The following is a 19,073-nucleotide window of genomic DNA, read 5'->3' as shown; positions in this document are numbered from 1 at the left end:
AAGGAGAGGGAAGGTAAAGTGGAAATGACAAGAAAAGTGCAGTTAGGGGATAGGAGAAGGCCCACTCCGCCTCCTGGACGCTCATCTGGTCTGGTGGAGTGGGTGAAGGAGAGGCCCCCATAGGAGAGAGTGGCGGGTGAAACGGTATCAGAAGAAGTAAGCCAGGTTTCAGTGATGGCAAAAAGATTAAGAGAGTTGTAGAGGAAGAGGTCATGGATGGAGGAAAGTGTGTTGCAGATGGACCTGGAGTTCCAGAGGGCACAAGAGAAAGGGAGGGAGGGAAGAGGGGAGATGCGGATGAGATTATCAGGGTTGATGGAGCGAGGGGGAGGGGAGGGTTAGGGGTGGGGCAGTGAGAGTTGGGCGAGAGAAAGGGGCTAGTGGAGAGGATGGGTATAGGAAAGGATTGGGGCGGCATGGTGAGAGACAGGGGGGACTGGGAATGAGAGAAGGGGCAAGAAGAGGTTAAGGGCAATTAGCGCAGCGGTGAAGGCAGCAAAGGGGGCCAGAAGTGGGCCAGAGTGGTCGAGTTAGATATGGGCTGACAAAGCAGAGTAAGAAAAGAACAAAGGAAGGACTGCAGAGAACAATGAAGTGGAGCAGGAACAAAAGGCAGTGGCAAACACAATTTAAAATAAAATAAAATGGAGATAAATTAATTAAAGTGCAAATACAATTAAGGTAAAATACGCTAAAGATCTCCCTCTCACTAAAGATAAAATAAAATGGAGATAAATTAATTAAAGTGCAAATACAATTAAGGTAAAATACACTAAAGATCTCCCTCTCACTAAAGATAAAATAAAATGGAGATAAATTAATTAAAGTGCAAATACAATTAAGGTAAAATACACTAAAGATCTTCCTCTCACTAAAGATAAAATAAAATGGAGATAAATTAATTAAACTGCAAATACAATTAAGGTAGAATACACTACAATAAGATAAAATTAAATTGAAGTAAAATAAGTTAAAAGAACTTAAGGTAAATTTTAAAATGAAAAATAAGGTAAAATACACTACAATGATATAAAATTAAATTGAAGAAAAATAAGTTAAAAGAACTTAAGGTAAATTTTAAAATGAAAAACACATGGTAGTAAATGTAATGGATGGCCGCAGAGAGCCTATACCAGGAGGAACAGGAGAGTCCAGGGAGTCCAGAGATCAGGGTAGTCCACAGGTAGTCGCGGGAGCAGACCGGAGGGACCAGAGTTCAGGAACAGGTGTGGAGTTACAGTGGGTCACGGAGACAGTCCCAGGAACAGGTTCAGATCAGGAACAAGTGAGGCAGGAGTTCCTGAGGGTCGCAGGGCAGGGGATGCCCAGGGTCCAGGTGGGAGTCGGCAGCAGATGTCCAGGGAAGCAGACCAGTGGGCGGGAGTCCGGGCTGCGGGAGACCATAAGCAGGAGATCAGACGGCTGGAGACCAGGCAGCAGATGTCCCGAGGAGAAGGCAGGCAGGAGACAGGCAGCAGGGGACACCAGAAGACCGTCCCGAGGAGATGGCAGGCGGGAGACAGGCAGCGGGCGTCCTGAGGAGATGGCAGGCGGGAGACCAGGCAGCAGAGGTCACCAGGAGACCGTCCCGAGGAGATCCAGGCATAAAAACATATAGGATGCAACCTGCACTATTGTCAAGCGCCATCCCTGCATCTCCGCACTCGCACAGGGGTGGCTGCCTGCTTCCTCCTTCCTGCTCACATCTATGCTCCAGTGTTCCTGTGCTCCTGCTCTTTACATTTGGTCTGATTACTGGCTACCAATTTGGTTTCTCCTGACTACGTATTTGGCTCCTCCCTTGGGGTCAGTTCTCTCCTCCTGGTATTTGACCTTTGGCTTCCTGACTTCAGTCTTGGATTGACCCTTTGTACCTCGTATCTCAAATGGCTAGGACCCGGATCACCTAACTATTCTCAATCACTGGTGGCTGTCTTGGAGAACCGCGACCTGTGCGTCTCTTGCGGAAAAATCCATACCACCTTGTGGGGGTCCTTGGCAAGGACCAGAGGCCCGTTAGACTCCACACCTCCAAGTTCAGCAGTGCCAATACCAGCAAGTAGCCATCCATTTATACCAAGTCCGTGACAACCATAATCAAGTGGACCTAACACACGTGAACTCTTTGCTCCCATTGAGAGAGGAAATGAACTTCACTCCTCTAAACGCGTCACACTTTTCCAAACTGCTTGTCACACAATTGAAACATTTCATTTTCTTTCATGCCTTAGTCATTTAAATGTATCTCTAGTGTTTGTTCCAGAAATACCTTACCAAGTATTTGTAAGTGATATTGATGATACATATTGTTATTGTTACTGTGTTAATTCTTGGGGGCATATTCAATTAGCTTTCCGGTCTGCGGGATCGCGCCGGAACAGCCGCGAAACTTAATCCACGTTACCGCAATAACGTGGATTTTCGTTCGCAGCCCATAGGGCTGCGTACGAAAATCCGCGTTAATGCGGTACCGTATTAACGGCAATAGTGTGCAGGATTCGCGGTAAGTCGTGTTACCGCGAACCGGAAAGCTAATTGAATATGCCCCTTGAAGTTTAAAAAAAGAAAAGGGGCCCATCTCACTGCAGTACCGCACAACAGAACTACCAGATGCAGTTCAGTTTTCAGACATGTGAGACGGTTTCACAGTCACTGGAACTCATCACATGGTGAGCTCTGCTCATCTTTCTTTTTTTTTCCAGAGACTGGTCTGCCCATTGTTTTTTCTCTGTCTGGGTGCAAGGCTAAAGAGAAGTAAACCAAAGCAGCAAATAACACCTCAACCCTGGTCTGTCTTTTTTGTGTTCACATGTTTAAGATGCCTATATGTCTCTATACTTCATGGTTTCTTGGTATGATAGAAGAGTTATGGACATCTCTTGGCTATTTCCTGAAATCTCAGGATCACTCAGCATAGGGTTGCTGTGTTTATTAACATTCAGTTGTTTTTTCTTCCTGTATGTTTTACATTTACTACCAGTCTGGGCTTTCAGTCCCAATGGACACGGATGAACCAGCTAGCCTGGTCACGTATTTGCGTATCACACAGACTGGCCCACCGAAGCGATAAGTTACTGCTCTGGGCCATTATAGCAGAGGTAGCACTGGGGATGGACATTGACAACATTGTTGCTTGTTCGAAACAAGTGAACGGAACTAGTATAGAGAAGATGATCAGGTGTAAGTAAAAGTAACAATAATATAATAACTATAGTAATCATAATATAGTAACTTCACCCAACAAAAATATTTTATTTTTGTTGGAGATTTTCTTTATGAATCCTTTTAAACACTATGGGGCATATTCAATTTTTAGCGAGACGGGTGAAAATCCTGCGCTCGAAAAAAAACCAAAAACCCGCGCTCGTTTTTTCCTGTTTGAGCGCTCGTTTTAAAAAACAAAAAACCTCAATTGTTAATATTGCATCCACCCCCTCGCGCTCTATTATTGGTGCTAGCGAGTTTGAAATGAGGAGTGGTTAAGGCAGTCATTTTAGTATAAAAAATGAATGCAAATTAATTCAATCAAGAATGGCCCCAGCACTGCACAAGAGAATGGGCCCCCACACTGCAATCAAGAATGGCCCCAGCACTGCACAAGAGAATGGGCCCCCACACTGCAATCAAGAAGAGCCCCAGCACTGCAAGCAACAATGCCCCCGCCCCCCTCCCCTGGACAGCAGATTAAAAGATTTTACAAGGAGGTAAATTTTTTGCCATTTACAGACATTTCTTGAACACTGGCCAAGCATGAACATTTGTAAGGTACAAATATTTGTGGCACAGTGGGCAAGCCGGACATTTCTTCGAAGGTACAATAATTTTTTGTACTTTGCGTAAATGAGTGTGTGTAGGTAAAGCATCATAAAACTGAGGATTTCGTCCATGGTGAGTATTTTGTTTTGGGATTTTTTCAATAAAAATCTATGGTGTACATGAGGGTGTTTACTGTGTTTCTTGGGGTTTTATTATTTTTAATAAAGATTTGTGGTTGGAATGAGGGTGTTGTGCTTTTATTTAACATTTTACTTTGTGGAACTACAGATCACAGCCAGCCGTGGGTGTAAGAGCATGTTGGCACTTGTGGTTCTACAAGTGCAAACATGCCCTGGGTGCCATGGGTACGCTGGTGCTTGTAGTTAGACAAGTAGCAGCATGCCCACACTATATAGGCCAACATGGCTGGCTGGGACATGTAGTTCCACAAATCAAAATGTATTTATTTTTGGGTTTTTTTCATACAAAATCCCCATTTATTACCCTACTACCCACAGCCCAGGGGAAGTAGGAAGAGCCCTAGTGCTATCGGCACTGGGCTGGGTGTCCCTAGGGGGGTGGCCCGCTTACATTTTTCAGCGGACCACACTCCCTAGGGAATCCAGGCCAGCGCTGAACAGTCTGTGGGTGTTTAGTCATCATGGCCGTGGGACCCAAACTGCGTTCCCCCCCCCCCCCCCTTGCTATAGTGCCTATCACCCCGGCTGGTTTGCCTTGTGCTGGTTCAATTAAAATAGGGGGAACCGTACGCCAAATTTTTCAAAGATTTTAACTCGCACATCAATAGCCTGCCAGCACTAGGGCTAAGACTAAATAGAGTGGGGAGCAAAAGATTTTGGTTTTAAAAAAAATAAAAATAACATGCTACTTTTCACCGAGAGCTGACTGAGGTCAGGCACAACCACCCCGCCCCCCCCCCCCCCCCTTAAAAAAAAGGATATAAAAAAGTATAAATACACGCACCACTAATGGTTTTTTCTAAAGGGGGAACTTTCCAAAAATTATTAATTATTATTACAATTTTTTAAGTACTTCTCAGTTTTTAGGTTATTTTTATGAACTTTTACACCTATTTTTTCAGTTTAATGTATATTTTTCTTAACTTAATAAAAAAAAAATTTCTTTGAGCAGACCAAGGAGGTGCGAGATGAAACAGCAGATTTGCCTGTTTCACACTCAGCGTTAATAAACAATTGAATAGCTTTTTCCGCTGAGGGTTCGCATCCAGCCTATACTTTAACATTGACAAACGGTTGGAGCGCGATAACACCGTTTCGGTAAAAAAAAAAAAAAGATTAGAGTTGCGGGAGAAGTTTCCGCGCTCGAAAATAAGGGAAAATAGCCAAAAAATTACTTAACGCGCTCGAACTTCGAAACTCGCTAACAATTGAATATGCCCCTATGGGCCTGATTCATTAAGGGAAGTAAAGCAAAAATAATGAGTAACTTTGAACCTTGGCAAAAGCATGTTACAATGCAAGGAGTGCAAATGAGTGTATTATTTTGCCCATAAGGAAAATACGGGCTGTTTTCTCATGTAGGACACAAATTATTGATAGCTTTATTTTTACACTGACATTACAAGTTGATCTAGGACATGCTCTACTCCAATTATAAATGTGTTCTCACTTTTTAAATTTACCTCCCCCTCCAATGCAACATGGTTTTGCCCATGTTCAAAGTTACTCATTTTTTTTCCTTTACTTTACTTAATGAACCAGGCCCTATCTGTGCTATTTATAAAAAATTGGTGCAATGGAAAAAAGGTAGTATTTGCTTTCATTTTGTAAACTGCGCTTGCAAATGGCATAATTGTTTGGATGCCATGGGCAACACTGCATTTTTGTCGTTTGCACCACTTTTCCTAAATGTTTCCCATTGGCTTTTGAAATCATGTTTAGCCTTGCTGCATTTCATGCCTATCAGTTTGGGATTGATCCATGCATTCTATTAGAGATCTCCAGTATGTATGATAGGCACAGAATGGCTGTGTAAAAGAAAGAATTTGCTTGCTTATTATGTACACCACGTTAAAATTTTTCATTGAAGATACATATCTACTTATTTTTAACCTGTCTTGATCTGCACTTCTTTATGCCATTCAGTGAATCTAATGCACATCAGCAGAAATTAAAAAATTACATTAATCTTAATAGGAGCGCACCGTAAACGCAATAAGATCATCATCATCATCATCATCATCATCATTTATTTATATAGCGCCACTGATTCTGCAGCGCTGTACAGAGAACTCATTCATATCAGTCCCTGCCCCATTGGAGCTTACAGTCTAAATTCCCTAATACACATACACAGACAGACAGAGAGAGTATAGGGTCAATTTTGATAGCAGCCAATTAACCTACCAGTATGTTTTTGGAGTGTGGGAGGAAACTGGAGCACCCGGAGGAAACCTACGCAAACACGGGGAGAACATACAAACTCCACACAGATAAGGCCATGGTCAGGAATTTAACTCATGACCCCAGTGCTGTGAGGCAGAAGTGCTAACCACTATGCCACCGTGCTGCCAATAAGATGCTGTTAAGGGCCATTTACATATGTGCTTCTGATAAAAATGTCCTGTTTTGTCACAGACACACACTTATAAATGCAGATTGAATATACTTGCAAATGCATATTAAATACATACATAAATGCAATGTAGTTTATGAGTTCTTACTTGTGTTTCAGCATCTGATAAAAAACAAATGCATTGCAAATGTCAATGTGTAAAAGTAAAGTAGGCACCTCAAAAATCTGTCCCACACAAACAAATGTGTACGTCTCCTTAACACACTACACTGCAAAGTAAAATGTGCCTCAATGTGCCTATACATGTACTAAGGCCTACACGTTTAATTGGACCTATCTGGGTACTGTTCTCAGGAACTATTTGGACTCAATAAAAGTATAGGACAACACATCTCCACTGGCTCTGAGCTAGTAAAGTATTCATGTATTTTTGTGGACTAGCAGTAGAGTTGCATTGCAAAGAATGTCCCTTTAAATATAATGTCCCTTGTCCACCCTGCTGAGTTGCATGCAAGGGGCAGTCTATTAGGACTATTAGTAAAATAAAGCATTTTGTCCCGCTTTTTTTTTTAAATTGTCCCGCTTTTTTTTTTTTTTAAAAAAAAAATATATAACTTTTTTTTTTTTAATGGAATCTGGAAACCGAAGTTCAGGCTTTCAATCACTACTAGCTGGCTCATACATGTGCAGATTGGCACCAGACTGGCCTGATGAGTGGTAAGACTTCTCTTACCACTGCCTTATTATATTGATTATTATAAGTAATAAAAGGCTAATTTAATAGGATTCATCAGCTGAACAGGTGCATGAGAGAATATGGAGATTAGCATTATCCCTTTAATAATATTAACCCAATTATGCAAACTCATTGACATAATAATGACTTATCATACAATAGTGTAACATGCTGGAAGCACATACAAATTGTCATTATGCAAATAAATGCATCATCATATCACATCATCAATACTGTACAGCAGAATTGTATTAATAATAACTGATTTTCTGAATATATAACTGGACTTTTATTCTCATTATCCCAATATAGCAACACATGATATATCAGTAGTTGACAAAGTCTAAAGAGAAAAGATCACTTTATTATTGTGTCTGTAGTCTGATCATGGATTATATGACATGGGCCAAAGGACTCATCAGCAATATTCTTATATTAAACTGGAGACATACAAATAAAGCAATGCCTTCATCTATTAGTTGTTACATATATTGTAGTTCAGCTATCAATGTAACTGCTATTGCATTGTCAAGTGTAGTCAGTGTTTCAATTTCATATTTCCATAAGATAGTGTGCAGACAAGCAGCAGATCAGCAGACCACACCCATTCCCTGGTCAGGTTGGCCCGTAGGACAAAGTTCTCATGTAGTATAATTAACACACGATTCTTGGCAGCACCTTCCTCCCAAGTTCAAGCTAGAGGATAGGACTTCATTTGACAGCACGGTGCAAAACTTAAATGTAGTGTTTCATTTTTTCCATCCCCCCCATCCACCAGCAATTCATCAAGGTATGCTACTATGTCATTACTCTGTGTGCTTCTTGTTGTTCTTTATTGCAAGTTTGGAAAATAATGATACATTGTGAGATGGTTGAAATATTGTATTGAATGTTTAGGGTTCACTTTTTTGGTTAAGAAATATTGTCACATCCCTGAGATGTGAAGCTTGCTTAGACCATTAATGTCATCCATTGCAACTGTAAGGTTGTTTTCACTATTTTAGGTGAGTGAAAATGCAGAACACTGGGGAAATAAGTAGCGCAGTTTACAGATTTCCAGTGGGTAAATGAGACCTAAACAGGTGTGGTGTTCGACATAAAACGTACCCAGTGATCCATTTTTTTTTTAACTCAAAAGAATTTTTCTTACATTTTCCAGAGAAAAATGTATATACAAACAATCACAGATCAAATGACAGGTAAACGCATCAGGTTTCAAACACAAATACACATCAAAGGTCATCTATTTTTTTACCCAAATGTACATGAGCATTAAATGCAGGAATGGTATAAGGAAAGCATGGCAAAATAACGCTATTTGCCCTCAGTTAAAAGAACCCCTATTAACAATACATTTTTAATTATTGTATATGTGTTGACACAAAATCTATAGTATCCAACCTCACAGTGGGGCATAAGAATTGATTTAATTAATGTACCCTACATTGTCCTTCTGACACTAAACTGAGGGCAGATTTCATGAACACACTTTATATGTGAATGCACTTGGTTGTATGACAGGTTCCATAAACATTACTTAGACATGATGGGCCAGAGTCATTAAGGCAGGCATACAACGTGCATTTGTTTTACGCCCGTAAGTCCGGTATTCATACGCCCAAAGTCATCAAGGAGCAGATCAGAAGATATGTGTGGTGATGACTACACTGTAGGTTTTATTTTTTTGAATAAAACGTTTTTATTAGGTTTATAAAGGCAAGGGAACAGCATTTAGAACACAGTATACATATAGGTATAATGTTGACATACATCAAAACACAAAGAGAAATTACGTAGCGACATAGAATACCTCTGAGCCTAGTTATAGGGGAGACAGACAAAAGGGGGGTTATGACAAGGGAAGGGGTGGGATGAAAGGGGGGAGTGGGGCAGAGGTTTGGTCCGTAGCTGTAAAATGGTATTACGGTGTAGGTTTACTCTTCTCTACTACACAAGGCACTGCAGGATACCTACAATACCTATGTAGAATATAGACTCGCAAAAGAACGCACAGAAAAAAACCGATTCAATTAATGTTACCGGTTAATAATATAGGCATTAATGAGAAAACATGTAAATAAAGAAATAATATAAATATTTTATTTATTTCATGAAAAGCAATTATTAGGCTGTTCTTAATGTGTACTGTACATAACATACATTTATACAGTTGTTCCTGATTGCACACACATGTTTTAGCATACACACTCAGCTGTCATCACTAGTATTCAGGACTTAGACTAGCCCTGTAGCTGGAGCACTAGATACGGCAGTAAACCAGCGTACTTCTACGTGCACCTGAGGTTGACTTGGATGTTGCTCCACGGGAACGCCCTTAGTGTACATTGACTACTTGCATACATCCACCTCTCTCATTCCCTCCCTGAAGTCGTATGGTGTAGTAAGTGTCCTTTGCACTACAAGACGACATGGACGTGTCTGCGTTCCTTGGCATGTAGTCCGGTTCTAGGCAATGGCAGAATCAGTACAGATGGTAATCACAAAAATTATGGATACGCTCCTTAATGACCCAGGCCCAATATGGCTTAACTAAAGGGTGATATAATGAAAATAGTGGGGAGAGAATGACTGTTCTTCAATGGCAGAAGCCAAAGTGTTAAGTAATAAGGCAGTTGCAGTACATTTTTTTAATAGGGAGCGCCAATGTGGTCATATAGTCTCCCAGCTAGTGACAAACCAGATAATAAGCAGCTCCATCCTTTATTGATAAAACACTATCAACATTGTCATCACATTTTCCAGACACTAAAGAAGCCAATTACTGTGTATGTGTATATATAATTGCATTTGCACTCCTTGTAATGCTACATGGTTTGTCCAGGAGCAAATTTGCTGGATTTGCTTCTTTCTCTAAATGAGGCCCAGTATGCAGTGACAGAATTACAGGCCGGTGTGACCACTATGGGGCCCAGTAGTGGCGCACGCAGGAGGGGTTTCTGAGTCTCCAGAACCCCCCCACCTGCGCTAAGTTAGTGCCCACCATAGCGGCACTGTCCTATACAGCAGCCGCGGCGCTGTCAAAGAAGCATCCGCGGCGGTGCTGTATTGTATACAGCACCGCCGCGGACGCTTCTTTGACAGTGCCGCGGCTGCTGTATAGGACAGCGCTGCCGAAACCCCCCCCCCCCCCTGACAATCCTGCGTGCGCCCCTGACCAGCAAACCCCGGTCCAAGGTGGACGGCCCGTGAGGCTAGAGCATCACTGCTGAGCCCCTACCCAAATTTTACTCTGGGGCACTGTTTTGCCCCTACCAGTATGCCAACTATCTGATAAGTGCAGATATAGAACTACTACTTAGAGTGTTTTCAATTTCCTCATTTTTGTTTGCAAAGCAGAAAGCAGGAATACACTTCTTGTCTTATTCACAAGACAACTGTTTGTGTTCATTATTGTGTTGTGTTGTTTTGTTGTTGCAGCATCACTTTTTTCCACTGTACTATTGTTTCTTACATTTCGGTATTTCTGTTGGATTTTTACATTTGCATTAAACAATTATTTTTTGCCACTTTTTTTTTTGTTTATATTTACTTCTACACTTTCCCCTTAGTAAATGATAACATCATGTAAGTTTCATGATGTCATTACATAAAACAATCATGTCATCCTTCTTCTTTTACCTGTCATGGACATTTTTTTGTTTTATCCTATTATACCAGAAGTCAGACATTTTTTAGACCAAGATGAACAGACTAAATGAGAAAAACCTTATACTTTGATACAAAAAGGAGGAAAGAAGTGTATTTCATTATTATTTATTATTCTTTCGGTCCCCTGATTGCAAAATATTAAGCAGTTCTGTATGTATGACAACATTACATACACAGATCTCATTCTGTTCCTTCCAATAGAACAATGTGATATTCCTGTAGCTCCAAAACTACTGAATCCCTACTATATAATATGTGGACCTTTCAACACAAACATTTTGTCTGGTATAAAATGGTTTGTCACTGAGTTTCCCCCTCTTATTTTCCTGTTGCAGTAACCTGGGCTGAATTCATTGATGAGGTGTGAACTTTAACAAGCAAATGCAATATAAGAATACATGGAAAATCAGGAGCAAAGCATTTTGTACTGGATGAAATGAGTGATGTTGTAGGGTCAGCCTCTAATGGTTCCCCAGAAACAATGCGTAGATCCTGTGCATATTTTGTTGCACAAATGCACCAGTATGCCCACCATGAAAATATGGGCAGCACGGTGGCTTAGTGGTTAGCACTTCTGCCTTACAGCACTGGGGTCATGAGTTCAATTCCCAACCACGGCCTTATCTGTGAGGTGTTTGTATGTTCTCCCTGTGTTTGCGTGGGTTTCCTCCGGGTGCTCCAGTTTCCTCCCACACTCCAAAACCATACTGGTAGGTTAATTGGCTAACAAATTGACCAGTGTGTGTGTGTGTGTTAGGGAATTTAGACTGTAAGCTCCAATAGGGCAGGAACTGATGTGAGTGAGTTCTCTGTACAGTGCTGCGGAATTAGTGGCGCTATATAGATAGATGATGATGATGATGAAATACATAATTGCACTCCCGAAATGCACCATTTGCAGTGCATCTATGCAGAATCGCTTCCACCTAAATTTAATAGTAGCCTCAGATAATATTGTTAGCAGTAGCACATAGACTTATGCATTGCTCAAATGTGTTAATTCTTTAATTGGATTTCAACCTGGCTATTACAATTTTAGAGCTCATGCCATAATTACCATATCATTTTTAAAAAAGTTTGCAAGACTTTATGTAAGGCATTATGCATTATCTCGTCAATGAATTACTAATTGCAAAAATGATTGTGTGCATTCTGCTGCTGATATATTCATTTCTTTTACAGCATATGTTTATTACACTATATCTTCCTTTGATCTAACAAGTAATTTTTTAAATAGCCCAATATAACGTTTATTTAGATGCCTCTCACTATCTCATGATTAAATATTGGTTACAACTAAATGTATGTGCATATATTTATTTTCATACATATGTTTTATAGTATACTTTACATTTAGCAAACTGCCTCAGCTGAGGTTTGCAAATCAATGAAAATGGCCACTTCCTGCTGGTCATTTTCACTATTAACCAGTCATAGGCATTACAAAGAGTTATGGAGTATTTTTCTCTTCTCCAAGGTTACATGCTCAGTGGTTTGGGGACTTTGGACACATATGCTTATCCATGCATTTATGTGTTATTGCAGATAGTCAGCGGCAGGTAGATAAAGTAATGTGTTGTACAATAAACCATTCCCAGCTGGGAAATTGCATTGTTTATGTTTACACTCACAACTGGATTCAGAAAATGTAATAATTGTTCTCACTGACACATAAAAGTGGGCACAGTACTAATATGATGGAAAGTGTTGGGCAACTAAGTGACATGTGTTTAAAGACACAAATCCCCAACAAAAATAAATAGGAGTTTTGTCTTTATTTTTATAGTTATGCTAATGAAAAGTAAAAGGTTTGGCTATAGCTGATGCTGCCCAGATTTTCTCTGGCCACAAATAACCAATACAAAGAACAGTCTAAAATAGATTTTATTAGCATCTGAGCATAGCAGTCCTGGATGAAAGGGATATAACTACTACAGGGCCCATAACCCATAAGGGACCCAAAACATGACCCAGAGTCTCAAAATCTGTTGCTTGTGCCATTCAGCCACTTCCTGAGCCTGACATCTCTCCAGCAGGTCTATCTAGGGATTTATGGTACTCTGGTGAACAGTAATATGGCTCGGAACTCTTTGTTTGTGCTATGAGCCATATTGTAGAACTGAACAAGGAACAGCCTGGGCAGTTGGAACCATATAATATGTCCTGAACGTTTCTCCTTCATTCACAGTTTATGGCAAAATTAAGTCCACTCTTAGAGAAAACAGGGGTAAAAGGTCTTTCTAACTAAAATGATAATCAAGCCGTATATTATGGAGAACAAGCAAGTTGATGCCTTTATTACTCCGGAGGGTAAAAGGACAACGTTACCAGTGAATTATGGCATGTCTCTAAGGTACCTGATAGAATAAAAGCAAGACACCATACTTTAGAGATCATACATTATGGCAGGATCAGCATGCCATTCAGTCGTAGCTACCCAATCTTTAGTCAGGGCAAACACATTCTCAATCCTGGAGGCTGCAGAAGCCCTATATAATGCAGACAGCATTTGACAACAAGAGAACAGACCATCCATACAGAAGAAAGGACAATATATACCTGGTGGAATATAGCAGAATTAAAAACATATAGGGCCTGATTTATTAAGGAAAGCAAAGCAAAAAAAAAGGAGTAACTTTGTATCTTGGCAAAACCATGTTGCATTGGAGGGGGAGGTAAATTTAAAATGTGGGAACAGATTTATAGTTGGGGTAGGGCATGTCCTAGATCAACTTTACATTTCACTGTAAAAATAAAGCTATTAAGTAGTTGTGTCCTACATGAAAAGCAGCCAATATTTTCCTTATGTTCAAATTAATAAACTAATATGTACCCTTTACATTGTAACATGGTTTGTCCAGGAGAATATTTACTCTTTCTTTGTTTGCTGTCCTTAATGAGTCAGACCCTAAGGCTTATATATACTAAACTGCGGATTTAAAAAAGTAGAGCTGTTGCCTATAGCAACCTATCAGATTCTAGCTGTCATTTTGTAGAATGTACTAAATATATGATAATTAGACTCTGATTGGTTGCTATAGGCAACATCGCCACTTTTTCAAACCCGCAGTTTAGTAAATATAGCCCTTAGTGTGTAACATTTGTTGTAAAAAATAATAGTAAGTTTGAGTGTGTGATCATACAATTATTTTAGGTGAGAATGAAGCATTTCAACCAAAGGATGTCTGTGGTGGGATCCCAGTGTTTTCATGTCTGGTGTTTCTGTGTTTTTTATCCACGATCCAATAGATAGGAAGTAGGAAGTCAAGCGGTCCTGTGTATAAGGAAGTTTAAAATGGTTAAAATCTGTTGATTTTCAATCCTTCCCCAGTTGGCTATATTACCTGCTTTAGGTTGCTAACGTAGAAGGATTTGCTATCTCAGGGTCCAGTATTTGATCAAGAGACTGATTGTCTGGCTCTCACAGCATGTAAACTGGGAGAGTAAAGATGCAAAGACGAGAGGCTTCTCAAGCATTTTGATGGAAAGCTTCTACAAGTCTGTCACTTATGTGAGTCATTAGGACATTTGTCATCAACTAATGGTGATGCTGCTTCTGCCATTGAAGTTTGTTTTATTTAGAATGTTTTGAAAGCTGTTTGTTGAATCAAGTTTGTTGGTATCACGCACCTTTTCAGCGACCACTGACATGTGTATGTACAGGGAAATGGAAAATGTAAGCCATTCTGTCCAAAATGTTATTTTCCTGTACCAAAATATGAGAGTGGTCTATAATTTACTATCCGGTTCCTGCCTGGCCTGGGTAGTAAAGGACTGAGGAGATTAATCCATCAGTGGTCATGGACATGCTTCGGTACAGGAAAACCAATATTCTCATAAAATTACCTTGGATAATAAATTTCTCAGTAATTGCAATTGTGATCTAATTTCAATTGAGCGTATTTTATATTTGCGCCCACTTGTGCTTGGAGAGGCAGGTCAATGGCGTTTATGTCTAAGTTCAGTTCAGTATTGACATGGAGATGCAAGTCCTTAGAGGTGCTTCTGTTTTGGTTTACATATATCTTTAAAATATGCTTCTTATCTTTGCACGTCCTATAGACCTGGTGCAATTTTCTAGGAAAAAATGATGATGACAACTGCATCTTTGCAATATATCTATATACTAGATTTAAAGTTGTATGTACCTTAAATACGTCATACTGGCCCTCTCTCCAGGAATGCCGGGGAGACTTCAGAATTCCGTGTGAGTCTCCCAGACTCCCAGAGAGCAGGCCAATCTCTGTCATCCTGCAGTGGGTGGGACTATGTCCAAATGACATGATTTGTAGTGCCCTGCCCCCTCCACACCTGTGATTCATTCTGGAGCGTAAAAATATAAAGGGCCTGATTCATTAAGGATAGTAAAGCAAAAAAAAAAGGAGTAAGTGTTCTCCTGGACAAACCATGTTACAATACAAGGGGTGCAAATTAGTTTATTATTTTGCACATAAGGAAAATACTGGCTGCTTTTTCATGTTGCACACAAATACTTGATATCTTTATTTTTGCATTGAATTTTAAAGTTGACCTAGGACATGCCTTACCCCAACTATAAATCTGTCCCCACATTTTACATTTTCCTCCTCCTCCAATACAACATGGTTTTGCCAAGGTACAAAGTTACTCCTTTTTTTAGCCTTACTTTCCTTAATGAATCAGGCCCAAAGTAGGCAAGTATGAGATACCTGCAGCTCAAAATACAGCTACAGAAAGTAAGTGTATGGACCTATTTTTGTGTAAAATCACAATATCGTATAAAATCGCAATATTACATTTATCATGCCCCTTATGGGTATATATTAAAACACATTATAGATACTTTACACACAGCAGTACAATCACTGTATTCTTTGTAAATAACCTATTTAACATAATTGTCTATAATTTCATTCCACAGTTGCATACATTTATCTATACGAGAACTCCCTCAGAGGCTGTTCGATGAACTTACCAAAATTTTCAACAAGATTTTGGATCAGTGTAGGGCCATGTAATAAAATCACTGCATTCTCAGTAACCGTATGCATGCAAAATTTTAACAGCTTTAATCAGAATTACAAAGCACTACTAAATCTTTGCATGAAATCTTTTGTATTGCAAATAAGTCAATGAGATAGTTTCTTAAACAAGGAAAAATTCACATATTTACTGCAGCCAGGAAGAGAGATGAATTTTGGTGAACTGCAGTATTGACTCAATAGTTTCATTAATGGTGGCTTTTTTCCCCACTGTCTCTGTATGTCTCTTTAATTCTAAACACGTATCCATAGTACTCACAAAAATAAAATTAGTATAGAATAATGCCTATTCATATACTTACTGCAAAAACTGCTGCATGCAGTTTGCAGTTGAATATTCATCATCATCATCATCATCATCATCATCATCACCACCACTTATTTATATAGCGCCACTAATTCCGCAGCGCTGTACAGAGAACTCACTCACAGCAGTCCCTGCCCAATTGGGGCTTACAGTCTAAATTTCCTAACACACACACACAGACAGACTAGAGTCAATTTGATAGCAGCCAATTAACCTACTAGTATGTTTTTGGAGTGTGGGAGGAAACTGGAGCACCCGGAGGAAACCCACGCAAACACGGGGAGAACATACAAACTCCACACAGATAAGGCCATGATCGGGAATTGAACTCATGACCCCAGTATTGTGAGGCAGAGGTGCTAACCACTGAGCCACCTATTTCTGGGAGGCACTCTTAAGTTTAGAAAAATAAACACTTTAAAACTAAGAGAGATATAATATGCTACCTGGGAATCTAAACTCAGAGAGAGGAAATGGGAGCCTTCTACGCAACCAGAGTACCTTAATGGTGACATTGAAGAGGAATTGCACAAGCTGTAACCAAAAATATTGAGATCACTCTATGGACTCAAGTAATCAATCAGAGCATGGAACGTTAAGATGAATAAGGTTTTGTTAGGGGAATAGTTCATACAAAGTCAAGCTGATTCATGCTTGTACACCAAGTTGTAAAAATGAAAAATGGATGTATCTGTTTCTCTGTGTAGATGATCTAATCAAAGCTCACAAGGAACACACAAAAAAAATAAAAAATCACAAAATTAAGTTACATTCAGAGAGAGGAAGATGACAGCGTTCTACTCAACCAAAGTACTACAATCAAAGTAATCCTCAAGCAACTTCGGTATGACATAAACCAACATCCAATGCTTACAGCCTACCTGAAGTTAGACAGAGATGATGTCTTCTACCTATTGTAATCATGAGATGTACAAACAGTGGGGATACCGCTACATGTCCAGATATTGCAGCCCCAATGGTAACTCCCTGTTTCATCATTGAGATTATGAAAGCTATGTGGAAGAGGGTTGTTCGAACCCAACTCCAGGTCCGTTGAGTCAACTTATTAGCAGAGCTAACAACCGGCCAAGTTCTGAGAAGAGATAAGGGTGCTTACCTGCTCTGACTGCTCCCAAATTGCTTGATAAGTGAGCTCACTGTAGGTTTAGGGGTGCAGCCTCCTTCATACTACACAGTACTTAACACTACCAAAGAGAGGCACCAGCACCTTCTGTAAAACATAGTGGGGTGAATAATTTAGACAATAATAATAATTTAGACATGATTCTCAGTGATAATTTGCACATATGAGGTCTCCTGGAGGATATTCCCTCACAGAGGCTGGTAGATGTACTTACCAAAATTTTCAACCAAATTTTGGACCAAGACCCCAAAGAGCTTACCACCTTTGGCAGAGTGTGTAGAGCACTTCATCCGAGAGCCCATCAACGGAATCAACATGGGATATAATATACAGGATGCATTACCTTTCTAAGAAAGTAAAATTTGTAAGAAAATGAAACACCTCAATGGTATTGAGTTTGATGGGAACAAGATCCAAATATATCAGGACCTATCTTCTTAGCATACATTACCATTGCACAGAATGCTCAAGCCTTTTACAGATGACGTCCACAAGAATAATATAATATATGTATAGATGGGTGTTCCCATTTAACTTGTTAGTTGCAAATAATTCAGCCCAAGAGGATGGCAGAGCTCACACACAGCTGATGTTACATGTAGGCTAGTTGAAAGTGGAGCTAGATGGCCAAGCTGGAATAATTGACTATTTAATGCTGCAGATAGATAGCTATTTTTTCTGTTTTGCATCCCACACTGCTCCCCACTTATGGAACTCCGTACCCTGACCAAACTCTCCCTCAACCATCAGTCTTTCAAGTCCTCTCTCAAAACCAACCTCTTCATTGTAGCCTATCCTACCCCCACCTGATACTACTCCCTCTGCTACAATCCCAGTGAAAGTGAGGGGATATGAGTACTGACTAAATTACCTGTGCCACTTTTTTGTTTTTGAAAGTAGTTTTATTTTTAAATTAGTCGAATTGCACCTAGAAATGTTCTTTCACTTATAAAGTGTTCCTGGAAGGTATAAAAGTGTTCATTTCAGAGTAAAGGCCGACACCTTCGTTCCTCTATTGATGTGGAAAATTCAAGTACTTTTCTGGGGGGAAAATGGTCTGGGGATCCCTGCAAACAGGCAACACCTTACCCCCCTCAAGCACCTTCCCCACCCCTTCAGTCTCATTGAAATAATCTTATCCCACAAAACAAAATCTTATTTTTCCTTGTGGGTGCATAACCAGATCCGTTTGTGCACCTGGCCCACACTCGGCATGAATCGCCTTGATACTCCCAGCTCCTGGAATCAGAAGATGCTAAAGGTTCCACCACTTGGTCTGAAAATCCACACACTTCCCCATAAAAACTTGCAATTGTGTAAATATAGGTGAATATATATTTGCACTGCTAGTGAAACACCTGTTTTGTACTTTTGTTTATGGCCTTTATTATTTATATACATTTTGGTAGCTAATTTTTATAAAATTATTTTAATTATAAAGTTAATATGATCTTTGAGTCAACTGTTAACTTTAGGGTGTACTGTTAACATTCCTTACGTGCCTGCTCACTAATGGTTTTAATCGGTAAATCTGTGTTCTATCCATGACAAGTCAATGGACATCCATAAATGTATTTATAGCTGCAGTCGTCAAATCTAACAAGAAGGTGTGAAGATATCTTGTCACTTTTCACTTTCGTCCACTCCTAGGTCCCAGGTATAACTTCTTGAGATTTCCACCTGACTGCACAGGACATGGCTAACAACAATACAATCACTATATCCAGAGAGGAACTAGCAGAACTCAAAGAAGCCTTTGATAAAGTCGGTAAGTTTGAGATCAGTTCGTTGATATATTGCACACTCAATAAGTGATATCTGTGTAGGCATGATGGCATCTTCAGTGTACACCGTGTAGTAGATACTTATGTGTAGTTATGTGGC

The 19,073-nt window shown here is 39.9% G+C and overlaps 1 protein-coding gene across 3 annotated transcripts in view; it reads left to right on the top strand.

Moving 5' to 3' along the window:
* Positions 1-19,073, top strand: part of PLS1 (plastin 1) — a 93,680-nt gene that overhangs the window by 25,939 nt on the left and 48,668 nt on the right. For 2 of the 3 annotated variants that reach the window (XM_075200550.1, XM_075200547.1), the window contains exon 2: positions 18,840-18,957. In XM_075200550.1, coding sequence (XP_075056651.1) covers positions 18,885-18,957 — 73 coding nt within the window. In that variant the 5' untranslated portion in view covers positions 18,840-18,884. Of the gene's footprint in view, positions 1-6,960; positions 7,030-18,839; positions 18,958-19,073 lie in introns of those variants that run through there. The other variant, XM_075200548.1, reaches the window with a different exon arrangement.

Source organism: Mixophyes fleayi, chromosome 3 (genome assembly GCF_038048845.1).
Source record: "Mixophyes fleayi isolate aMixFle1 chromosome 3, aMixFle1.hap1, whole genome shotgun sequence".
NCBI lineage: Eukaryota > Metazoa > Chordata > Amphibia > Anura > Limnodynastidae > Mixophyes > Mixophyes fleayi.
This window is presented reverse-complemented; position numbering and strand designations above follow the sequence as displayed.